General features: G+C 36.0%; 2 protein-coding genes across 2 annotated transcripts; both read right to left on the bottom strand.

Moving 5' to 3' along the window:
• Positions 1-355: 355 nt before the first annotated feature.
• On the bottom strand, positions 356-27,270 carry LOC106059003 (protein SDA1 homolog). The gene is made up of 13 exons (XM_056038497.1): positions 27,057-27,270; positions 13,935-14,039; positions 13,702-13,800; positions 12,634-13,006; positions 11,417-11,805; positions 10,406-10,637; positions 9,689-9,765; positions 9,437-9,569; positions 8,014-8,102; positions 4,599-4,795; positions 2,468-2,552; positions 1,409-1,567; positions 356-494 (listed from the first exon to the last, which is right to left on the bottom strand). The coding sequence occupies exons 1-13, from the start codon at positions 27,153-27,155 to the stop codon at positions 444-446; spliced, it is 2,088 nt and encodes a 695-aa protein (XP_055894472.1). The 5' UTR covers positions 27,156-27,270; the 3' UTR covers positions 356-443.
• Positions 16,983-20,729, bottom strand: LOC129927762 (uncharacterized). The gene is made up of 2 exons (XM_056038501.1): positions 20,595-20,729; positions 16,983-20,060 (listed from the first exon to the last, which is right to left on the bottom strand). The coding sequence occupies exons 1-2, from the start codon at positions 20,684-20,686 to the stop codon at positions 19,508-19,510; spliced, it is 645 nt and encodes a 214-aa protein (XP_055894476.1). The 5' UTR covers positions 20,687-20,729; the 3' UTR covers positions 16,983-19,507.
• Positions 27,271-27,566: the final 296 nt, after the last annotated feature.

A 27,566-nucleotide genomic window follows, 5' to 3' on the forward strand; every position in this document is an offset into this window, starting at 1 on the left:
TTTTTCACAATTGTACATTCTACCCTTTTATGATTAAACTTTAATAATATTTGTATTGGTAATCAGAAAACGTTACTTTTGGTATACACTTACAGGATAATGCATGCTCTTTTTATGCAACACAAATTTAAGTTTATAATGCCAAAAATTAATTTAATTTAATGGACTTTATCAACGATGGTATCATTAATTAGGAGAGAAAGAGTTAAGCTTATCAGCACTATATTAATTATATAGTACACATAAATATAAGAATTTATTTGTGTCAGATTATCAAGAGGCAACAATGTAAACCTATCTAAAAGTGTACACTGATCAATTATACATTGATATTATGAAAAAAAACAACAGTTAATTTCAATGTTAGCCATATATTTTATTCAAAATATATTTCATTAAAATCCTTATATATATACAAGATCACAAACATGAACATTCTGTTTTTATTTTCTTGAATTCTTCATTTTCTTGATCAATGAATTTCTTAAAGAAATCTGAAATAAAGACAACAATAGCATGTAACAAAATGCAATGACTAGTGTCCAAGTCTTGAATCTTCAGCGCTCATTCTCATGCCCAGAAAAGTTTAATGGTAGACAAAACATATCATTCATAACCAAGTATTTCTCAAATTTTTATTTCTTTTTAATAACCAGCCATGGAGTCTGGAGAAAGTACAGTAAGAATTCTAAGTGAGATCTTGGACTCCAAACAAATTAACGGACCCCCCCCCCCCCTCGGCACTGAGTTCAATGAATTCTCAGAGTGAAAAAAAGAACAAAGTAAAAAAAAAAAAATTAAGAAAGGATCACAGGGTCAAGGGTCAATACTGAAATGTCAGATGTAAGTGGGTTCAGGAAATATAAACCAATAACAAATTTTGTGAAGATAGTTACACAATATCAATTTCTATGTAGTGGAACTAGTTACTTTAAATTGCAGTTTTAAAACTTTGCTCTGATCATAGCTATGTCCCACTGTTTGAGTATCTTTGATATATTCTGTAACAGTTTTATAAATTCTCTACGGAACAGTTTTATACATTCTCTATGGAACAGTTTTATAAGTTCTCTAAGTTTTGCTATAGCTAATGTAGAATCAGGAATCCCTTAGAATCTAGATGATGTCTACACCAGTGTTTGAATATTTCTCATTAAAATTCCTTTGAAAGTACATCCTACAACTTATTTAAATCCTCCAATCAAAATCTTTGATCTAAAATGTGGAAACCCAGCATTCAGGGTTTAGGAAACATTGAAATACGAAATGAAATTGTTTTGGCAGAGCAACAAAATTACAAGCACAACTAGATAAATAGATGAATATAAGTAGGGTGTAATTATCTTTTAGAGAAAGTCTGTAATTTATAAGATAAGATAATTGCCCTAGCTTATCATACTTTCCCTACCTGTTTGTCCTTAAAAGATCTTTTCGTTTTTTTTCTCCTTATTTTATGCTTGACCATTGTGAACGCTTTCTTCTTTGCCTTCTCCTTGTTAGTGGTGCTGGCAAACGGATTCATCTTCTGAGGGCCATGAGCAAACTTTTCTCTTCCTTCTCGGCCAGCCTGTAACGAATCAATTACGTCAGTGAATATCAAGAGTTCCACTTGTTAAAGCCCAACCACCTTTACTTTTCCAGAACTATTGTCAGGTACCCATTAGAGCTGGGTGGACACAGAGGCACCATAAAGACCCCGAAATTAAAAATAAGAGTCTTCAACAGGATTCAAACCTGGGACTGTTCAGTTCGGAAGCCAAAAGCTTTACCACTCACCCAGTGCGTCCCTTTGAATATCAATAACCATGAGCTTGACAAGTACTAAAGGTATAGCAATTCAAAACAATATTGACCACTATGGCCTAGTTTAAAAAGCCCTCAGCCCCCTGGATGACTAAAGTGGTCTTTAAAATAGATAGTTTTAAAAAAATGAACATGGATATGAAGTAATAATACAGTGAGCCAGAAAAGCTAAAGTATTGAATTTTTTTTTAACAATGTTGAGGTGATGAACTTTATTAAACACTTTAGAAGTACCAACAAGAAGCAGCATTTGTTTGCTCATGAATACTTGTACTATTTATAGCAGTTGTAAAAAAAAAACCCAACTATCTTTAGAGAAAAATATGTAACTTAGACTAAGCAATCATCATTGCAAACAAATCTTAAATAAACTAAATGGCCTTTCTTTAGCAACCAGCCATACAAAACATGTACATGAGCACATGTCAATGTAAAGCAGTTGAATATTAAAAAGTGGTACTAGTCATAAGAGTGGTAATCACCTTAGTCCCCATCCAGTCATTAATTTACCGTATAACATTACAAAATGACAGTCTACAAACAATCTCTGGATCTACAATTGTTACAGTTTGAGAACATTTCTGGTGATGACTCTTGTGCATATTCTTATAACGATTAAAGTTACAGAAAAAAAAGACCTGAATGTCAATCTGGGACAACTTACCAAGACAGTAGCCAGTCTGGATTCTTTATCATGAGCTTTCTTCTTGTGCACCATCTCAATGTCACCAAGTTTTGGAAGGTTATCACTAGAAGAAAAAAAAAAAGACACAGCTATTAGAAAACAATATAAACATTGCAAGTCATTAGCTTGGATAACTATCATCTAGCATGCAGGCTTCCAAATCTACAACAAAACAATATGAACATTGATAAACATTGCAAGCCATTAGCTTGGATAACTATCATCTAGCATGCAGGCTTCCAAATCTACAACAAAACAATATGAACATTGATAAACATTGCAAGCCATTAGCTTGGATAACTATCATCTAGCATGCAGGCTTCCAAATCTACAACAAAACAATATGAACATTGATAAACATTGCAAGCCATTAGCTTGGATAACTATCATCTAGCATGCAGGCTTCCAAATCTACAACAAAACAATATGAACATTGATAAACATTGCAAGTCATTAGCTTGGATAACTATCATCTAGCATGCAGGCTTCCAAATCTACAACAAAACAATATGAACATTGATAAACATTGCAAGCCATTAGCTTGGATAACTATCATCTAGCATGCAGGATTCCAAATCTACAACAATAATAAAGAGTCTGGGCATGGAGATGTCAAGTGCAGGATAGATCAGACAGAGCTGGCTCAACAGACTAACATACAAATGACATGATGCCTCAACAGATTAACATAGTAATCGCAGTACAGATAGATCTGCCTCAACAGACTAACGAATGACATGATGCCTCAACAGATTAACATACAAATGACATGATGCCTCAACAGACTAACATACAAATGACATGATGCCGCAACAGACTAACATACAAATGACATGATGCCGCAACAGACTAACATACAAATGACATGATGCCGCAACAGACTAACATACAAATGACATGATGCCTCAACAGACTAACATACAAGTGACATGATGCCTCAACAGACTAACATACAAATGACATGATGCTGCGACAGATTAACATAGTAATCACAGTACAGATAGATCTGCCGCAACAGACTAACATACAAATGACATGATGCTGCGACAGATTAACATAGTAATCACAGTACAGATAGATCTGCCTCAACAGACTAACATACAAATGACATGATGCCTCAACAGACTAACATACAAATGACATGATGCCTCAACAGACTAACATACAAATGACATGATGCCTCAACAGACTAACATACAAATGACATGATGCCTCAACAGACTAACATACAAATGACATGATGCCGCAACAGACTAACATACAAATGACATGATGCCTCAACAGACTAACATACAAATGACATGTTGCCTCAACAGACTAACATACAAATGACATGATGCCTCAACAGACTAACATACAAATGACATGATGCCGCGACAGATTAACATACAAATGACATGATGCCTCAACAGACTAACATACAAATGACATGATGCCTCAACAGATTAACATACAAATGACATGATGCCTCAACAGACTAACATACAAATGACATGATGCCTCAACAGATTAACATACAAATGACATGATGCCTCAACAGATTAACATACAAATGACATGATGCCTCAACAGATTAACATACAAATGACATGATGCCGCGACAGATTAACATACAAATGACATGATGCCTCAACAGATTAACATACAAATGACATGATGCCTCAACAGATTAACATACAAATGACATGATGCCTCAACAGATTAACATACAAATGACATGATGCCTCAACAGACTAACATACAAATGATATGATGCCTCAACAGATTAACATACAAATGACATGATGCCGTGACAGATTAACATACAAATGATATGATGCCTCAACAGATTAACATACAAATGACATGATGCCTCAACAGATTAACATACAAATGACATGATGCCTCAACAGATTAACATACAAATGACATGATGCCTCAACAGACTAACATACAAATGACATGATGCCTCAACAGATTAACATACAAATGACATGATGCCGCGACAGATTAACATACAAATGACATGATGCCTCAACAGATTAACATACAAATGACATGATGCCTCAACAGATTAACATACAAATGACATGATGCCGCGACAGATTAACATAGTAATCACAGTACTTACTTGTTTCTTTCATTTTCAAAAGCCTCCTGTAGCTTTCTCTTCCTGGCACGAGCAGCTTTAGCTGATGTTATGTCTTTGCTTATTTGTCTGGCGTTAATCATCTTATAGTCCTCATCAGTTAATATTCTGGTGGAGGAAATTTCTTCAGCCAGTTTCTGCTTTTCTTCCAGTTCTGCTGGTGTGAAGCTCGTCTCGGTCTTGAGTTAAAATTGATAGTTATAGCAAAATTATTTTTATAAAAAGTCTAACAATGTAAAATAGATTATAAAATTGTAATGACCAGTCTAAACTTCACTCAAGTCTGTAAAAATGATCAGTCTAAACTTAACAAGTCTGTACAAATGACCAGTTTAACCTTCACCCAAGTCTGAACAACTAACCAGTCAAGCTGTACAAATGGCCAGTCTAATCTTAACCCAAGTCTGTATAAATGACCAGTCAAGCTGTACAAATGGCCAGTCTAATCTTAACCCAAGTCTGTACAAATGACCAGTCAAGCTGTACAAATGGCCAGTCTAAACTTTACCCAAGTCTGTATAAATGACCAGTCAAGCTGTACAAATGGCCAGTCTAAACTTTACCCAAGTCTGTATAAATGACCAGTCAAGCTGTACAAATGGCCAGTCTAATCTTAACCCAAGTCTGTATAAATGACCAGTCAAGCTGTACAAATGGCCAGTCTAAACTTTACCCAAGTCTGTATAAATGACCAGTCAAGCTGTACAAATGGCCAGTCTAATCTTAACCCAAGTCTGTACAAATGACCAGTCAAGCTGTACAAATGGCCAGTCTAAACTTTACTCAAGTCTGTACAAATGACTGTCTAGACTCTAAGTCAAGTCTGTACAAATGACTGTCTAGACTCTAAGTCAAGTCTGTACAAATGACTGTCTAGACTCTAAGTCAAGTCTGTACAAATGACTGTCTAGACTCTAAGTCAAGTCTGTACAAATGACTGTCTAGACTCTAAGTCAAGTCTGTACAAATGACTGTCTAGACTCTAAGTCAAGTCTGTACAAATGACTGTCTAGACTCTAAGTCAAGTCTGTACAAATGACTGTCTAGACTCTAAGTCAAGTCTGTACAAATGACTGTCTAGACTCTAAGTCAAGTCTGTACAAATGACTGTCTAGACTCTAAGTCAAGTCTGTACAAATGACTGTCTAGACTCTAAGTCAAGTCTGTACAAATGACTGTCTAGACTCTAAGTCAAGTCTGTACAAATGACTGTCTAGACTCTAAGTCAAGTCTGTACAAATGACTGTCTAGACTCTAAGTCAAGTCTGTACAAATGACTGTCTAGACTCTAAGTCAAGTCTGTACAAATGACTGTCTAGACTCTAAGTCAAGTCTGTACAAATGACTGTCTAGACTCTAAGTCAAGTCTGTACAAATGACTGTCTAGACTCTAAGTCAAGTCTGTACAAATGACTGTCTAGACTCTAAGTCAAGTCTGTACAAATGACTGTCTAGACTCTAAGTCAAGTCTGTACAAATGACTGTCTAGACTCTAAGTCAAGTCTGTACAAATGACTGTCTAGACTCTAAGTCAAGTCTGTACAAATGACTGTCTAGACTCTAAGTCAAGTCTGTACAAATGACTGTCTAGACTCTAAGTCAAGTCTGTACAAATGACTGTCTAGACTCTAAGTCAAGTCTGTACAAATGACTGTCTAGACTCTAAGTCAAGTCTGTACAAATGACTGTCTAGACTCTAAGTCAAGTCTGTACAAATGACTGTCTAGACTCTAAGTCAAGTCTGTACAAATGACTGTCTAGACTCTAAGTCAAGTCTGTACAAATGACTGTCTAGACTCTAAGTCAAGTCTGTACAAATGACTGTCTAGACTCTAAGTCAAGTCTGTACAAATGACTGTCTAGACTCTAAGTCAAGTCTGTACAAATGACTGTCTAGACTCTAAGTCAAGTCTGTACAAATGACTGTCTAGACTCTAAGTCAAGTCTGTACAAATGACTGTCTAGACTCTAAGTCAAGTCTGTACAAATGACTGTCTAGACTCTAAGTCAAGTCTGTACAAATGACTGTCTAGACTCTAAGTCAAGTCTGTACAAATGACTGTCTAGACTCTAAGTCAAGTCTGTACAAGCATTGCAAGTGGTAAACTTGTCCAAAATCTTAATTAAAATATTAAATTAAAATCATTGTAATTCAAACTCCTGTAAGCATGGAAAGTATAATGGTGTCTTCAATGTTTCCTAACTCAGACCTGCCTACCAAAAAAAGTCCAAATGCGTAACGCTGATGGTCAAAATGCATATTTTGGCACCAGAATGTTATGCGAACCACTATTTTGTCATATATATATATATATATATATATATATATATAATATTAGATCTAGATGTCATGATTAGACCTACAATCTAAATCAATACGACAATAGCGATGATATCTAGACTAGATGGTAGTAGATGTTATCGATCTAGATCTAGTCAATCTAAATCATGCTGCAACTAAATTGGATCTAGATTGTAGAGTAATGTAGAGACTCATGACATAACGTAATCATCAGTCGTAATGTCTAGCTAGATCTATTCCTGTATAACAAGTTATCTAGATCTAGAATCCAGATCTAGATTAGATATCTACAATGTCACTCAATGTGTTTTGAATCGATAGCACTTCGATATTTTTTTCTATACAAATGAATACGGGAATCAGGGATTCAACATAATTAATTTCTACTAATGAACTTAAAAAAAAAAAAAAAAGTCACGTTGGTGTATCAGCTAACTAGCGGTACCAACCCGCCACTCCCTCACTCTCGCGTTCTTCATTTCTAGACTAAATCTAATTGCTTTTAAGAACCAATCAACGTATAGATCTGGACACAATGTGTCCCCCCCCCCTCAACAGGACGGCTTAGCGTGACCTCCGTGACCGATGGTAAGCTAGGCAAGAGAGGGGGGGGGGGAAAGGATACGAAATGCGTAACGCGACTGGTTAAATGCGTATTTGCGTACTGACGGTCATTTTTTGGAGATTTTGCATAACAAATACGCATTTTGCGTAACGGTAGGCAGGTCTGCTAACTTCATTTTTAATTGTACAACCTTTTTCATAAATTACATTTAAGTAAAATAATATCTTTCAATTACTTGAAAAATCTTTTGGAATCTTCATGTTAATGACATACCCCCCCCCTAATAAATTACATTTCCAATGTTTCCAGTACTAAATTAATTGTATACAATTTAAACAAAAGCTATCACTTATAAAATCTATTTACAATCCTCTCTCATTGTATCAATATGAAGTCTAGTCCAATGAAAACTAGATAATGAATTTTAAATTCCACAGAAGGCATAGAGTCTAGGCTGTATCCTTTCTTTCTATTGTAGCACTGACAAGAAGACAAAATGAGGTCTGGGACTGTCATAAGCAGAGACTTACTTTTTCCTTTTCTTCATCTGAGGAATGATAGACATCCACCCATTCACCATCGCTGTCATTTTCCTCCTCACTACAAGACTCCCACTCACCTAGACACAAAATACAGTGATCAGTTAGCAGCACAAGCCACACATCATACTAGACATTACTGATGAATAACATAATTACTTGGCATAAACATCTCATAGCCTCCCTTGACAACCAGAGCAAAAACTTTGTTATTTCCCTTAGCTCAGTTACCTGAATGAAGACAAATCAACTTTTCCTTAGTATTTGTTACTAGCCTTTAAAACAGTGTTTCTCAAACTGTGTGCCGCCGAAGATTTGCAGGTGTGCCGCAGGAGTTTTCAGAGCGCCACACGTGCAGGGTTACACAGGTCTGCCTACTATTAAATGTTTATTTTACGTTGCGATGAATCCCCACTTGCAACGACCAGTAATAGAAGTGGAGGGCTCCATAGTGACGGAAAGGGCTGTTAGCTCTTCAGGTTAGGGAATTGTCCACTATACATATATTATTATAATGACTCAAATGTAGGCCGCCTTAGCTGACACAAAGCAGTTCTCTTGTAACGATAACAATAAGCGATGTATTTCATGTAAATTGTTTAGGTGTATGCTAATAATAACAAATTATCAATAAGTCTTATTCATTGTTATCCATGGAGAAATACATTAGCAAGAATGAAACTGCGAAAGCGTTAAATGAAAAGCAAGGATTCTAACGAAGGTACAAAGAAGATTACATCGGATATGGTTTCATATCTTCTGGACCTGAAGATGCTCCATTGCCATTCTATCTGATCTGCAATGCAACTCTATCGAATGAGGCGCTTGCTCCAAGCAAATTGAAGAGACACTTGGAAACAAAACATCCAGCTGTAAAAGTGCAACCGAAGGAATACTTCGAAAACATCAGGGCTCGACAAAATAAACAAGCTAAGAAACTTACGAACTACCTAAAGCTGCCAGAAAAGGGATTGATTGCAAGTTATAAGGTTGCTCAGTTATTAGCAAAACGCAAGAAAGCACACACAGAGGCTGAAACAGTCATTGCACCAGCTTTAGCAAGAGTTGTTGAACCTATCCTTGGACCCAATGCCGCCAAAAAAGTTTAAAAAGTTCCTTTGTCAAATGATACTATCTCGCGCAGAATTGAAGTTATCCATTTGGAAACAATGAAGCTACAAATCTGACAACTGAAGAAGCAGAGCAGCTCATTGATTTAAAAAACGATGCAGTTCTTAAGTCAAGTTTTGCAGAGAAAAGCCTGGATTTGTCTATACACTCTTTCACACTGGCTACTATCCTTGCCTGATATATCAAGAGCTAGTGTTTCATTATTGCTAGTATAAATAAAACTATAATTTAAATCTGGAGACATTCACAGGCTAAAGTAAACCATAATGTATTTTCTACTGACCTTGATCTTTCTCTACTTCCTGTTGTTTTTCCTCTTTCTCAGGGATGGCTTCTGCTCCTGGAACAAAAGTTTTAGCATCCAGTGCGCCATACTTCATCACTTTCAGTTCCTGCTGGGCTTCTGTTGGTCGACCCTAGAGAAAATACAAAAGCACAAAATACTTTTGAACTAATGAAACATTTCCGTTTCTTTAAAATTAAAAATTTTTATTGTTGTTTTTTTTTGGGTGCCAAGTATTTTAAAGTGACTCACTCTGTCTTTTCTGTGCAATAGTTCTGGATTTGTGTGTCGAAACAGTTGAATCAGAGATCTGGCTGCCATCATTACAGCTGTGGAAAGTTTAAATACAGACTCTTTTTAGCCTCCTTTATTTTAAAAAACAATAGGAAAAAAAAAACAACAACCAATCACAAGCAAGTTAACATGAAAAAAAAACCTAATTGTTTAAACTGCATAGGATTGAAGTAGTGCTACATAGTCGCTGGTCACAATGGCCAAATATATTTATTAAATTTTTTTTGTTTTACATGGTTTTATATTTATATTCTAACCATTATAGAAAAAAAAAAACAACTTCTTTTTAAAACTAAACAACACAAATTAAAAAGTTCCCCTTTCAGACATTGCGATCTATAGGGCAGATGATGTTAGGTCATCTTGTTCTGTAGCCAATGGTTAACGAGCACGGTGTCATGTGGCCAGCACCAAGACCAACTGCCTTCACTTTCCTCAACCAAAATCATGTACCTATTAGATTTGGGTAGACTCAGAGGCGCCCTGAAAATCCAGAAATTCAAAATCCCAGTCTTTACCAAGATTCAAACTCAGGATCCCAGGTTTGGAAACCAAGTGCTTAGCCGCTCAGCCACCAAACCCCCAAACAAATAAAAAGATTTTAGAACAACTGAAACAAAAAAGAAGTCAAGTGAAGTTTATACTAAAAAACATCACCAATAGAGAGCTGCTTACCCTTGTCTCTGTGTAGCTTATATTGAACTAAGTCACGCAACAAATCCTCTGACATGGCCAGCGGGCAGCGTGAGCAGATCTCTCTGACTGCATTTAAACCAACAGCCATCACTTCACTTGAGTTGCGTTCTGCAATAAAGTTGTTAGCTATGGTCATGAGAACTTCTTCCATCGCGTCAGGGGGAACAAGGTCATGGCTGCCTTGGGCTAGATACAACAGCAAACGTGTTACCTGGGAAACAGAAATTTAAATTGAAGGTTGAGAAAAAATCTTCAAGGATAAGATTTGTTTGAAAAATATCTTGAGAATATATACGAAGAAATGTGGGTTCATTTCTGAATTAATAGGACTATAAAATCTCTTAATGAAGTTAGTTATTGTGCTGGCTACACAATAAAAATTTAAAACTCAACATAAAAAAAATGCATGTTTGTAAAATGTTTTGTTTTACATATTTCGGATGTTCCTTCAGAGTTGAAGATAGTTTACTTCCTAGTCCAAACCTCCCGCAGGATGACGGGGGATGGGAGCGGGCAGGGTTTGAACCCGGGACCATCGATAAATCCAAACGACAGTCCAGCGCGCAAACCGCACGACCAGGCAGCCATCCAGAAAAAATGTTCAGTTACACCAATGACTTCATTATAGCAAGTATGCCTTGGCGTTTCTATTGCCTTTAATAAGTTTCATTAAATTGAGACTGTTCGTTGCATTTAAAACAAGAATTAACCAAACAATGTCAGAAGTATTTTTCATAAATTACATTTAAAATTAAAAGAAATAAAATAGTTGTCCAAGCCGCAGAGAGGTATATGGTACAATATACTTAGCTCGACAGCAAGTCTGGAGTTAGAATCCCAACAGGGGATAAAAATGTCTCATTTAAGATAAAACTAAGCTCAGTTCTGTGTCACCCAAGCCAAGGTAGCACACAAACCTCTAACACAAATGAATGGATCATGGCTAAGTAATCATAGCATGGATGAAACTATAATACCAAGATTAATTACCTCTCTCTGATGGGGCTGTATAAAACGTTTCATAAAGGGATAGTAGTTCAGCAGGATGAGTTTGTGGACACCAATCAACCTGGAGATCAAATCAATCATCATCAGCTTGACTTCAAATCTCTCGGTTGTCTTCTCCAACTGACGGAACAGCTTTTCACAGAAGTCTTGCGGATCAAAAAGCAAATGAAGCGCCGAGTTATTGAAGGCCTCGGGCGCAGACTTCTTCTTCTGGTGTTTGTTGACGGCTTGCAGGGCTCTTTCAAGTTTCTTTTTTCTCTTTTTGGTCTTTTTGGCTACTCTGTGACCCAGCACCAGTTCTTTGGTCGTCTTCTTGGGGTCATCATCTTTATCTGAGTCACTGTCATCTTTCTGTTCTAGTTCGTCTTTACCTGAAAGCCAAACAAAGAATGAATCATTTTAACTATGTTAATACTTATTTTAAACTAAGAATCTGGGAAGATAGAAAATGTATACAACCGAATCAATATGACACTCAAGCATATAAATAAATAAATAAATATATATATACTGAACTTACTTTCAAAAAGAGAATCTTTGTAAATAGCTTAAATTTATGATTTTAAGACCTCTAAATAAGGAGGATGAATGGTAAAGTGATTGGCTTTGGAACCTGGGGTTCCGGGTTCAAATCCTGGAGAAGGCTGGGATTTTACATTTAGGATCTTTGTGCGCCTCTGAAAACAACTAGCTCTAATGTGTACCTGACATTAGTTGGGGAAAAATAAAGGAGGTTGGTCTTTGTTAACCACAAGGTCTGAAAGGGGAACTTAACTCCCCCCCCCCTAAAACCTAAATAAGAAAGTCCTTGATGCTTTTATTTTTAAAAGTCAATAAAACTAAACTAGTGCCAAAGAAATTCTACAACTATTTAGTGAATCCAGATATGGCGTGTGTCAATGTATTTTTTTTTTTAAATATTAGAAAGAAAGAGAAAGAAAAAGTTGAATTGTTCTTAAGATAACGAAACAAACACCATATACCCAAAGTTACTCATAGAGTGTAGTCTGTCAGCACTAATAAAGTTACTGACTGAAAGTAAAGCAGTATTGACGGTAAACAATGAATAATCATTTCACTGACCATGCATACAGAACAGAATGGATGGACCATTTCACTGACCATGCGTACAGAACAGAATGGAAGGACCATTTCACTGATCATGCATACAGAATAAAAGTATTGACCATTACACTGACCTAGGAAAAACTTCATAGCAGCCACCATGACTTTTGTTATCTTAGAGAAACAAGCTGTGGATATAACATTGACTGTCTTGGCGTCATTCCAAATGTTCCTACGGTATAACTCAGTCATGACGTCCAATGCAGTCTTCACCGTCACTGCGTTGTTCTCTTGTAACATAGAGAACATGTACGTCTGTAGGGCAGAGTTGAGCTTAGCATTTTTGTGTTTGGAGTTGATGTTCTTGATGTCATTTACAACATACATGTAAATTGTCTTTCTCAAGAGCTTGTCCTCACACCGCAGCAGTTTGAAAAAGAGTTGTAGAACTTGAGTTGCAGAAATAAGTTCTTTATTTCTTAGCATAATAATAGCTTTCACCAAAGTCTAAAAACAAAAAAAAATAAAAAATTAAAGACAGATTTTACAAATGTTATAACCAAAATACATTTGAAATTTTACATACACATCAAAATTTATTGTATAATAAATATAAACTATGCAGATATGGTTGACTGAAAACAGTCAAACTAGACAATCAACAATCTGTTTATAATCACAGAGTACTAGGAAATTTTTCTTTTTACTTTGCCCAAATAAAAGGAGGCCTGTGGCTGAGTGCTTAAGCGCTAGGCTACCTAACCTAAGGTCCTCGGTTCGAATCTTCGTGAAGACTGGGATTTTGAATTTCTGGATTTTAGGGCGCCCTTGAGTCCACCCAACTCTAATGAGTTTAGTTGGGGAATGTAAAGGCGGTTGGTTGTTGTGCTGGTCACATGACATACTGCTAGTTAACCGTTGGCCAAAGAAACAGATGACCTTAACATCAGCTGTTCAACAAAAGTGTCATGTGGCCAGCACAAAGATCCACTGATTTTACTTTCTCTAACCAATATCAGGTAACCATTAGAGGTGGATGGACCCAAAAATCCTTAAGTTAAAAATTTCAGCCTCCACTGAGATTCGAACCAAGACCCTCTCAGTTTGAAAGTCAAGTGCTTTACCACTCAACCACAAGAAAAAGCCTAGATATTACTCCTCAAGTCTGAAAATAAATTCTCAGTGCTTAAGTCAAAGCTTACCATTCTCATTGTTCTGTCCAGGATTGTGCTGTGATTTTTCAGTAGGTCACTGAACTGTCCAGGCAGGTTCATTGTTTCTTCTTTGTAGCAGTGACTTACCTAGAGAGTGAGATTTAAGAATATTCTTTATTAAAGTGATGTCAATATTTAAATCCTAATAAGTGTGTTGATTTACCTCATCAAAAGAACAAACGATCTTTTGATTTTAGATCTAGGTGTCATAGTTCACGTACCTGTGCTAAAAAATTGATCATTTCATCCAGCCTCTCATTAAATTTAGCAGGCTGGAGTTGAAAAGTCTGCATCAAGTTGTGATAGTACTGCAACTGCTTCAGAAACTGCAAAGAAATCAAAGAAAAGATTCTTTAAGATATTGGTAGATTTGTAATAAACAGAAATGATTAAATGTACAATATCTTAAGTGAATTTTCAGTCAGAGTGTAACAAGGTCATCTGTCGACATCAAGAAGTACATAGAAGTCTTATTAATAGTGTTGGTTGTGAGTGTATACATAACGTATACTGTGACTTGTGTAATCAGTAGATTTATATTAAATAGATTTATCTATTAGAATAGAGAGTAGCCTCCGAGCCTCTAGACTAGAGAGCTTAGAAAGTTATATCTACTAATTATCTAGTTATAGTCATGAATGGTCATGATGCCAGCATGATTATGACAAATTATGTCACTTCAACATCATTATTAATGACATTAATTAACAAGAGACATTTTTGAAGAGTAGGCCTATATGACCTATCATGAATAATTTTTTTTTTAGCGTACATGAGAAAATGAGTGAGACACTGACTGAATTTGAATGATCATATCATCATTACGATGTGAATATAGTGAATCAGACCAAACAAAAATACAACAAAGTAAGTAATAAAAGTAAACCTTTGAAATTGAAAGGTTACATTTTATTTTCACACATGAGTCACATGTCACATAGGCCTACTTCAATTACTTGTCAACTTCACTACTTTAGAGTAGACTGTCCAGTCACAAAATAAGAAAATATGTAGATAGATCTATTATTTTATAATTATGTAATGATGTAATGTAATATTTATTTTAGTAATAGTATACTAGTATAGATCTAGTAATATATATAATATTATATATATATATTAATTATTAGACTATATTATATATATAGTAGATTCTTATATCTGAACACAGACTTATGGGAACTAGGTCAAATTTTAATTTTATTTTTTTATTTGGTGAAGGTTAAACTTACAAAAATACTGAAAGCAGATTCTTATTCTGCAACTAAAGGACTATAAAAATAGCTGTATTCCTTTGAATTACCACTCATAGTCAAGATTTTATTTGAAAATAAAGTGAGTCACTTCATGCTCCTATATTGAACGCAATTTTTGGGCTTTCTCCTCACTTGGACAGTGAGCACCGTCATTGTACACCACTATGTCATTGCTAATAAATTATATCTGTGTTACTTAATTTTTTTTTAGATTGTATTAAAAGAAGTAGATTCACTTTTGCAATATGTATTTATAGTCGATTTCCTCATATACTCTCTCTCTGTCTCTCTCTCTCTAACTCTATATAGAATATATATATATATATTGTTTTTATAGTTTATTATTTATATACCTATGTAATCTATGTGTAGAAACAGACAGAAATAAATCTTTATTATAATTTAATAAACATATTTTCAACTAGGCTACATTGGCTACATGTATTTTCTCTCTGTCTTTCTTTTAATTCCCATCCAAGGACTCTCTTCTTGTTTTCTTAATTTGGATGTTCGTTTTGTGACACCTTAACATCCCCTCCCTCCCATAGATGCTTATAATTCTTTTCATGACTCTATCCCAATTCCTTCCACTGCCTGTTTGATAGTTTGTGACACTAAACGCTTAGTGTATAGGCCTACCTCTCCTCACCGCCAGCTCATCTGGCGTGATCACCTGCAGTGGCATGGTCTCTAGCTTCAAATTATATGCCAGCACTTTTTCTTTCATTCATAAATTATATATTATAGATATCTCCATCTAGGTCATGCTTATTCATTGAAAAAATCATAGATTATTTTTTTTTTATGAAAATTATTATACATATTGAAAATTTTTGCAGCCTATTACCTATGATATACTATCAATAAACTACATGTGAAAAATTATTAGTCTAACTTATACAGAACTAAAAATTTTGAGATTCTTGTGGACAACATGCACCTAAAAATACATTTTGAGAAAAACGCATTTAAAGTTTTTAAAATGATATAAAATATTTATTGTAACCATAAAAATGAAAAAAAAAAAGGGAATATTTACATAAAACAACATAATAGATAATAAAAAAACAAAAAACTATTCATTAAAATGGCCTGATTGATAGGTTGGACCTTCTAGAACCTCTGCCCGGTGCTCATGCTCAATTCTTCGTTTTTTCAAGTTTTTTCTCCTGGACACTAATGTGATTGATCTTCTTTTTCTAACAAGCTGTAATTTGACATTTTGCTTTTTCTCACTAGAAGAAATGTTCTTTAGTGTCCAGGGAATGCCTAATATGTCAAAAACTGATTTGATGCCAACAGGTCCATTATTGAAGGCTAAAACAGCAAGGTATGTCGCAGCCCTTACCGCTTTTAATGTTGCGAATTCTGTTTTGGGGCATCTTTGCCAAATTAGGGAATGAAAAGGTTCATTGGCGTTTTGTGTTCCCATTCTAGAACATCTTTTTAACAGATCTGTGTCTGTTAGTCTTTTCATTATAGGAAATAACAGTTTACCTATTTCTGATGTGATGGTCTGGTTGTGTTTTTTATATGGCTGTTTTAGTGCCTCTGATCTCTTAAAGTGACACCAAGATGTAGCGCCATCAGGACACAACCTGTGGTTATGATCTAGGTCTGAGCTCATCATATGAAAAAATGAGCCCATAACAGCCAGCTTCATTTTTTGAATGTCGGGAGCATTTTGGCGCAGAGCTTTGGAATAGTAATTTGTAATTTTTTCAATTTTTGGCTTTGTAAGCCTATAATTTAGTTCTTTTTTGTTAGACATTTTTAAATTGTTCAACAGGGTTCATAGCCAATTTCATGAACGATTTTCCAGGTATTTTCCAGGTTTTCAAGGTAGAGTTTAAGATTTTCAAGGTATGCATCGCACCATAGCAAGCAATATATATGTATAAATATTTACATACATATGACATAAATACGTAAAAAGAACAATATATATATATATATATATATATATATATATATATATATATATATATAAATATTAAATTAAAAAACCCTCATTAAAATGTATGCTGATAAGTTGAAATCATACCTCCAAAAAAAAATAATTCATCTCTAGTGTTTCCTAAGCATTTAAATGCAACTTTTTAACTTTTTAATACATTTAAAAGGGGGCACGGTGGTCGAATGGTTAAGCGCTTGGCTTCCCAACCTGAGGTCCTGGGTTCGAATCCCGGTGAAGACTGGGATTTTGAATTTCTGGATTTTTAGGGTGCCCCTGAGTCAACTCAACTCTAATGGGTACCTGACTTTAGTTGGGGAAAGTAAAGGCGGTTGGGCTTTGTGCTGGCCATATAACACCCTGCTCATTAACCGTTGGCCAAAGAAACAGATGAACTTAACATCATCTGCCCCATAGATCGAAAGGTCTGAAAAGGGAAACTTTACTTTAGGGGGCGCGGTGGTCAAATGGTTAAGCGCTTGGCTTCCGAACCTGAGGTCCTGGGTTCGAATCCCGGTGAAGACTGGGATTTTGAATTTCTGGATTTTTAGGGCGCCCCTGAGTCAACCCAACTCTAATGGGTACCTGACTTATAGTTGGGGGAAGTAAAGGCGGTTGGTCGTTGTGCTGGCCACATAACACCCTGCTCATGAACCATTGGCCAAAGAAACAGATGACCTTAATCATCTGCCCCATAGATCGCAAGGTCTGAAAAGGGAAACTTTACTAATACATTTAAAAACACACACAAGCTTGCATTACAGAAGAATAACTTTTTTAAAATATGGAGATGTAATTCAGCTAAAACTGTCACAATCTGAAGTTGGAAATTTTCTTAAATTGACATAGATTTGTACAAATAATATTTCATTCTTACTATAGCAGTTGACTTGCTTTCCATCAGTTTTAACCAAAATAACTCTACTGGCTTTTCTACAGCTCTGTGCGAAATATTTTCGTTAAATCTACAGTAGATCTAAATTTAAGTCACTAAATTCGCGGACTTTTCACGGCTGTGAGAGAATTATCTTCACTCTATTCTATTGGATTAGCGTTAATTAAGTCTCGATCTAAGTCTATGGCACTAAATTCGCGGACTTTTTCGAATTATCTTAACTGAATCAACATAAATCTAGTGCCTAAAATTCGCGGACTTTCACGGCTGTGTGCGAATTATTTTCACTGAATCTACTGTAAATCTAGAGTCTAGATCTAAGTCACTAACTTCGCGGACTTTTCACGGCTGTCACTGCTTCTACAGTCTAGATCTAATTAAGACACTACATTGGCGGACTTTTCACGGCTGTGTGCGAATTATCTTCACTGAATCTATCGTAGATCTAGACTCTATAGATTCTAACTCAATGTCACTAAACTTCGCGGACTTTTAACGGCTGTGAGGGAATTATCTTCACTAGATTCTAGTGATTTAGCGTAAATCTACAATATTTTTAGAGCAATCTAGACATTAGATGTACCTGCATCTAGATCCTTAAATTAACTAAAATTCACGGAGTTTTCACGTTAAGCGCGAATTATCTTCACTAGATCTAACTTAAATATAAATTTAGATACTATTTCTAGCTAGATGAGAAGGATGGATCGTGAGAAGACTCAAAAGTAAAGTACCGGTAGCAATTATACTTAAACACTGAATCATAATCTCCAAATACAAAATCTAATAAAATACTCAGAAAGACACAAAGATAAGATGATATACGGACTTTCCACGCGAAGTCACTCTTACTGTTACAACAAGAAGATTTTCGGCGAGGGAGGGCCCGGAGGGGTGTAGCCTTCACATTAGGCTGCTAATTGCTCTAGTTATAGACAATATTCACTACAGACTAGATCTAGCGCGTCTTCAGTCGTAACAGTGAAAGGAAAACAATGCTAAGTGAAATGTTTGCTTGAGCCAAGGTCGTTTTCAATCACGAGGTCGCGCTTCACAAGTGGGTGAAAGGCGGTGCATGTAGACGCGTCGTCACTGGTCAGCTCAATGTAACCGGGGAAAATACGAAAATAAACACCAGGTATCGGGAGGGAAAGAACTCAAGGTCCGTTTTTTACGAAATTCAAGGTTTTTTCAAGGCCTTGAATTTAATATGAAATTCAAGGTGTTTTCCAGGTTTTCAAGGTGGCTACGAACCCTGGTTCAAAGCATTAAACATTCTTTTTGAGATGTGGTTAATGCAGTCCTCTTTTAAGATTTCTACATCATATCCTGAGTTGGTAATGGCAGATAAATGCGATTTACTATCGCCATCACACAGCATCATGCCATAAACAAGTTTTCTGGATGCCACAGAGCGCGAAAAGATTTTGGATGCTGCTGCAGCCTCCATTGCATTTGCTGAGCCACTGAAGTTTTTTTTGACACATATGCTTAGAGGCATCAAAGTTTAGTTCTGCAGAGTTTGAATCACAAACATGGCAATAATTTGATAGGACTTTGGTGTCGATGACGAGTCCAGTATCAAAATCAATAACTGTGCCAATTCCTGAATGAGATGAGTGGCCCCTTTTATGCCAAGTCCCATCGAAAGAAACTGTAATAACAGGACAGCCTGTTGAACTTATTCTTTCATCTGTAGTTAGAGGTTGTGAAATGTTTCTTCCATGCACTAACAGCAGATGCCCTAATCATACATTCTTCACCAGCTTCAATTATATCAGTATTGACTATGTTAGCTAGATTGTTATAAGTATTTCTGTGCATGCAGGGCATACTCATAAGTCCACAAAACCTATCAAATTTAGAATGCGAGATTCCAGATTCTTTTAATGCATTGACAGCGCGGACATTAATATCCAGATGAACATCATTACTTTTTTTTGAGGTCCAGTCGGACCACAAATATGTTTCACAATTTAGGCATTTGATTTTAATCAAATGAGCCATGCCTTTTGATTGTGTGATGAACATAGTTAATTTGTTGTCAAAGCAATGTGGACAGCACAACAAGGAGACCATTGTGGTCAATTGCATTGAATTCATCATGACGTATATGAAATCTTCAGGCAGCCTCTTATTGGTGTTATCAGCGTTAGTAACTGCAGTTAGGGATATTTTTCGCTCAGCTGCACTTGCAGGCTGTGTTGTTGCTGCTTCAGATCCAGCTGTATCCAAAACAGAGCTGCAAACAAATAAAAAAAAATTAGAGGTTCTTTAAAAAAAAATTCAATAGTATGAAAGTACACGTCACATCTATCACAACATGAAGATTATTTTAAATTTTATAATGCATTTTAGAAATCATATATTGTATTAATCATAAAAAGTAAAGAATTTATAGAGACATGTTACATGTAATGTAGATCTATATATGACAATATGTACTAGATCTAAAAAAAACAACTAAGACCAAGACTTGAGTTGAAGTTGAAGTCCTACAATACATCATCATACATGATAATCTAATCTCTAGAGATTATCTAGTTCTAATGTGATCTATGCTCCTAATATAGACTAGATCTATAAAAGGATAGATCTTTATGTTTGTAATCATTTTCATGATATTTATTTAATGTCTATAGAATCTAGATTCTAGATGTGATTCATTGGATAAACACGTTGTCGAACTCAAAGAACCAAGGTTTCATTATTTTATGTGTCAGCACACGCCTGTCTAGTAAATAAAAAAAAAAGCAAACTCTAGATCTAGACTTACCTTTGTAATTGTGCATTTGTCTTTGAAGCATGTCGTCCTCTGGGCTTACAGTAACGTTTTTTCTTTCCAAACATATAACCTTTTGTTGGCATTTCTGAGTTTCAATAATGAATCGAGTGTTGATGTGATGGAAGCTTGCAAATGTTTACAGAAGAAGGACCGGTTCACGTCATGTGCGCATGCGTGCAAAGTTTGTTGTCAACGAAACTTTTTCAGTGCGCATGCGTGTATATACAGTTACCAATGTAGCTTTGATGGTGTGCATGCGTAAATATGGCTTTGTGGGTGTGTATATGAGGATATAGGGAAAAAAAGAGGTAGTGACGTATTTTGAAAGTTTATTGCAGTACTATTTATTTATAGAATGAGAAACCATGCACATAATCGGAACTAGAAAAGTAGACCTTTGTATCGATACCATCTGTTAGGGATGAAAGCGTACATTAGCTTATCAACTATAGCTTACAAAATGTTGATTTTTCACCAAAACATCAAAATTTTGCTTATAGATCTACATTTAAAATACAAAATTGATGTATAAAACGTATTTTTTTTAGTATTCTGATAGGGAATTGTATTCTAGACATTTTAAACTATTAAAATCAATTAATTTTAAAATATCGATATTTTTGACCTAAATCTATGTTTTCTCACTGTGCATCCCCCTTAATCCCAATAATATTTCTTATATATTACGATTTTTGTCCAAGGAAAGAGAATGAGCTGAATTCATTATTATTCGTTGTACACCCCCTTATTAAATTTTATTTAACAGCTAACAGTATAAATGTGATTGGAATGTCTTTCTAAAGATTTTTGGAAGCTTATTTTGATATGCCCATCAGCCTACGATCAGACAGGCTCATAATATAGCCATTTCTCTTATACTTATATGGGTATGAATTGCCGGAGGAGGTTAAAACAACAGCTTTACATACATGGTTACCGAGAATCTAAAAAACTGCCATCTGCTTTGGAAAAACAGAACAAAACTACCTGAACTTATCTTAAATTGGACATGCGCAGTTCCGAAACGTTGATTTTTGCTCCAAACATAAAAACAAATGAATAACAAACAAAAAAAGCGACCCGTTCATTGAAGGAGAATTCGATGGAGTGCCCAAAATATAAGAACCTACTAGATCTATGTAACTCAATAATTGTAACTATATAAGTATATAATAATATTATATACTTATATAGTTAGGGTATACTATTAGTATTAGTATATATTAGAACATATGATCGTTCTAGGTGACTTCAATGCCAGAGTAGGATCAGATCACACTACCTGGCCAGACTGTCTTGGGCTTTTTGGAATCGGAAAGATGAATGAGAACGGACAAAGACTGCTTGAATTCTGCACATACCATAAGCTCTGCATTACCAACACATACTTCAGAACAAAACCACAGCACTGTGTCTCATGGAGGCACCCTAGGTCTGGGCACTGGCACCAGCTGGATATGATACTGACACGAAAAAAGGACATTGGAAATATACTGCTGACACGTAGCTACCAAAGCGCGGATTGTGATACTGATCATACTTTAGTGTCATGCCGGACAAGACTGCTGCCAACTAAGATCCACACTTCACAGGGAAAAAGAAAATCACGCCTGAATACTACTAGCACAAAAAATCCTGATCTTTGCACCGAATTTGAGAACAAATTAGAGGAAGCTTTTAAAAACTTCTCTGCGACTGAGGTAGAAAAAAGCTGGACGTTTATGCGTGATACAATCTACCAAACATCATCACTGGTCTTTGGAAACAAAACCAAGAAAAGCGAAGACTGGTTTGAAGCTAGTCTACCAGAAATGGAAACTGCCACTACGAACAAGAGAGCAGCCATGCTAATCTACAAGAAGGATCCCACCCCAAGCAACTTAAAAAGGCTCAGAGCTGCACGTAACAATGCCCAAAGAGTAGCGAGACAATGTGCTAACAAATACTGGCAGGAGCTATGCGAAGATATTCAATCTTGTGCCGACTGTGGTAACATAAGAGGACTATATGAGGGCATGAGAAAAGCCTTTGGACCTCACACCAGCAAGTGTGCTCCGCTCAAGTCAAAAGATGGCTCAATCATCAGCGATCGTGCGCTGCAAATGGAACGATGGGTAGAACACTATGCAGAACTCTACCAGATTGAAAACGCCATCTCACCAAATGCTGTTTCCAACTTCCCATCACTTCCAGTTTTGACGGAATTAGACGAAACGCCCTCAGTAAAGGAGCTGAGCATTGCCATTGACATGCTTGCACATGGGAAAACACCCGGAGGAGATGGCATTCCTGCTGAAGTAATTCAGGCTGGAAAACATGCCCTAATCAAACCACTCCATGAACTGCTAAGCTTGTGCTGGGAACAAGGAATGGTCCCCCAGGAATTGAAAGACTCCAACATTGTTACAATTTATAAAAATAAAGGCGACCGCTCTGATTGTAACAATTACAGAGGCATCTCACTGCTTAGCATAGTCGGAAAGGCTTTTGCTAGAGTGTTACTAAAGCGATTACAGATCCTGGCAGATCGTGTTTATCCAGAGTCGCAGTGTGGCTTTAGGGCAGGAAGATCTACAACAGATATGATTTTCTCTCTGCGGCAGCTACAGGAGAAGAGCAGAGAACAAAAGCAGCCCCTCTTCATAGCTTTTATTGATTTGACCAAGGCCTTTGACCTTGTTAGCAGAAGCGGTCTGTTTGCTGTACTAGAGAGAATCGGCTGTCCAAATAAGTTAAGAAAACTAGTGTCAGCTTTTCACGAAAATATGCAGGGCACCGTTCAGTTTGAAAGTTCTTCCTCCAGGCCATTCTCCATTAAGAGCGGTGTAAAACAAGGATGTGTACTGGCCCCTACACTATTTGGCATCTTCTTCTCAGTCGTACTATCCAGTGCTTTTAAATCCCTGGAAGACGGAATATACATCCATAGCAGATCCGATGGAAGGCTCTTTAACCTGGCACGTCTTAAAGCCAAAACGAAAAGGCGTCGTATCTTAATAAGGGAGCTGCTGTTTGCCGATGACGCGGCACTCGTATCTCACTCACAAGGAGGTCTACAGAAGCTAGTGAACGCCTTAGCAGCTGCTTGTCAAGAGTTTAGCCTTACTATAAGTCTCTCCAAGACCGAAATCCTGGCACAAGACGTTGCAGAAATACCTATAATACAAATTGGGAACCACACCCTTTCAGTGGTGCAGGAATTTACCTACTTGGGTTCAACAATTGTCAGTAACCTAGACTTAGACATCGAGCTGACAAAAAGGATAGGAAAAGCTACCACAGCATTGGCAAAACTCTCCAAGCGCGTCTGGGAAAATGGTAAATTGACCACAGCGACCAAAATCCTAGTCTACAACGCCTGTGTTGTGAGCACTCTCCTTTATGGCAGTGAAAGCTGGTCAACATACATGTACCAAGAGCACAGATTGAATAGTTTCCACTTGCGCTGCCTGAGACGCATAATGGGCATCTCTTGGAGGGACCATGTCTCCAATCAGGAAGTTTTGAGATTGGCCAATATGAACAGCATGTATGCTCTCCTGACACAAAGGAGATTACGCTGGCTCGGACATGTCACCCGCATGCCAGATGGTAGAATCCCGAAAGATATCTTATATGCTGAGCTTGTGGAAGGAGTCAGACCCAAGGGCCGCCCAAGACTAACATATAGAGATGTCTGCAAGCGAGACATGAGAGCCTCAGGCATCAGTGAAAGTATGTGGGAAAACATAGCCAAAGACCGGAGTGCATGGAGACAGACTGTGCGTGCTGGGACAACCATTGCTGAGAACAAAAGAATTGAAGCGGCTTTAATCAAGAGGGAAAAAAAGAAAGCTGCCCTGTCTGCTAGCCCTAAATCAGAGGCATACAAATGTACGAATTGTGGCAAAGTCTGCCGTTCTAGAATTGGCTTGATTAGCCACACCAGATTCTGCCCCGTCTCAAGATTAAGCCAAAACCAGTGACTCACTTGGGCGCATCCATTGCCTTTCGAGACAAAAGGAGCCATATATATAGATCTATAAATTAAAATTTTAATAAATAATGTGGCAATCAATAAGATTCAATTCAATCATCAATGGTCCAATGAAAATGAAATGAATTTTATAAATATAAATTATAATCATACAATTACAATCATTATCATAGGTCATAGTCAGACATAGAATCATAAGACTTAAGACTTAAGTTTAACTTTAAGTTTAAGACTAGAGTAACTTACATCTATCGAACACCTTCGTTTTAAGGTACTTATCGAACACCCCATTGTATTTTTAAAAATTCTCCTTTATTTCGATGATTATAAAGAAACTAGTCCATTCTTATTGTGCATCGTCCATTTCTTGATAGTTAAGTTATAATTAGTTTCATTTTCACACGAGGATCATTTTTTTTACTTATATTCAAAGTGCATTGGTAATATTGGTATAAAAATTTCACATTTTTTGAACTCTTGGGAAGAGTGGAGTGAGTCTCGGGTTAAGGGTATTTTTTAATGCTAATGATGCTTCAGCTAAAAAAAAACTATATAATACGCTTCTAATTAGGCTGAGAAATATTTACAACTATTTATTTGAAAGTGTCCTTTGTTACCTAAACATGAAAATTGAGGTTTAAAAAGGCGGTGTTCGATAATAGCAGTTTTTATATAAGCAATCTCAGCTTCGTAAGATATCGAACGCCATTTTAATGTTAAAAATAAACATCAAAGGGATATAACCCAAAGAAGACAAAATATTTAAAGTATATATTTTTTAATTGTTATTTTTTAAAATAATGTAATGCAAAGTACAGATATAAATTAATCATACGTTACAATTTGTATCAGCTATTTGTGGTTTACCGTAAATGTGCTATATTTTTTTAAGTTAATAGATCTACATCGATATGCACTAATTGTACCCATTTTAAAAGCTTGATTTTATGACACATATATTATATATTATAGCTTGATGCTAATAGCATCTACGGCAAATGAGACTTTAAAGGAGTAACAGAGTGGAATGTATTCAGTAGTGGAATGTATTCAGTTGTTTCTTTTTCAGATGCCCCATTCTATTAACTTCTGAATTTGCCCCATTCTATTAACTTCTGAATTTGCCCCATTCTATTAACTTCTGAATTATGTGTTATAAATACCAATACCTAGCGCATGTGCTTGATGTGAAGAGATATTAATGAAACGAAAGGGCAAAGGGGGAGGTATAGAATGCAGATATGGTATTTTGAAATAAAAATGTCTTGGGCAGGTAAAAAAAAAAGGTCGGGGAGTGGGGGAGAGAAACAGTCAAGACACATCACAAATACACAAAATAATAACAATAACGCATTTAACCACTCTCCTATTCTGCCTACACCCCCTTACCCGCGCTTCCACTCTCCAACATTCACACTTTTTCAGTGCAAAGTAACAACGTAAATTTCAAGACTCAATCCAAACGCAACCACCAGACTAACACACAACAAAAAAAAAAAAATGGTCAGTGATAGCATAACACACAGGTGTAAACCAGGCCATCAACACAGCCCCAAAACATTGTTCAAGTTGTAGTAAGAACAATGTTGAGGGGAAAGGGGGAGGAGCCATCAGTCGAGTACCTACGGTCAAGCCGCTAATTAGGTCACAAACACTAGGCATGATAGATACGTAGTGTATATAGATATGTTGTTTGTGTGTTTGTGTGACAAAGTGACAAATACTAAGTGTGCTCTAAAATACGTTTTTTTTTTGGTTAACCAGGTGGTTTAGGGAGGGCGGATTTATTTACATCTATAGGTAACACAGCTTGCAAGCTACCATAGCTTTTCAGCACCCCCCCCTCCCCGCCCAGATCGAAAAATATCTAGCACTGACTTTTGGGCTGTTACATACACTGAGTGTGCTAGATCGGCGGCTAGTTACGTAGGGCCGCGTACCGTATGTTTCGTTTTTAGGTCAACCAATTGAAAATGATATAAATAAAAAAAAATATTATATATAATATAATAATTATATAGATTATAACACTTTTGAAACACCATACTTTTCACAAAATTTTAAGTTTATAACACTTTTAAAACACCATACTTCTCGTGTGTTCGATAAGTTCTTAATATGTTCGATAAGATAAGATAAAGCTAAAAAAGTGTTCGATAATTTAAGCTTTTGAAATCATCAACCTGACCCATTTTAACATCAAATATAAATTTAACTATGAGATAATGAGTAGATCTAGTAATAGAATAAAACATGTCTACTTTTTAAGAAAAATGGATGAGGAGTTCACAGATACAATCAGTTTTTTTCTAGGTCTAATTTTTACGGAGATACACAAATTCAAACATAAAAAATGTCGGCGAATGAGCTTAACTTGTTCGATAAACGTAAGTTACTGTAGACTTAGATCTAATCATAAGAATTAAAATTAAAGTTTAAAGTTTTAAAAAGACTTAATAAAGATGACCACGACGTACCTCATCTTTATAAGAAATTGGATCTCTCTTGATCAAATTCTGTAAATTTGGTAAATCCCCTGCGAAATGTATAGCTTTTGCGGCTGCCTTACTAGACATTCTTAATACTACAAATAAAAGAAAAACAAATGAAGTAAAATAAATAGAAATTGTAAACACACAATTTCACATGCCACACAAATCAAATCTATTATCATCACTTTGTACTGTGAAATAAAAAAAACAAATATAATACACTTTGACGCAGAAGAACTCCACTCTGTCTGCGCTTTATATGTTTGTATTATCACACTAGATCTGAGTTTTTATTTTGGGGCTTTTCGAGAAACATGTTAGACTACTATAGTACAAAATTAATTGGATTAAACGGCTAAGTTATTACACTACTATTGAATTTTTAAATGTTTCGTTGACATATAGAATATATCTAGCCATAATCTAGGCTAGAAGCACATTACTTAATTAAAAAAAAAACAACAGCAAATTTCCATCCAAAGAAAGGCATCCAAT

This window comes from Biomphalaria glabrata, chromosome 8 (assembly GCF_947242115.1).
Source record: "Biomphalaria glabrata chromosome 8, xgBioGlab47.1, whole genome shotgun sequence".
In the NCBI taxonomy this organism is placed as follows: Eukaryota; Metazoa; Mollusca; class Gastropoda; family Planorbidae; genus Biomphalaria; species Biomphalaria glabrata.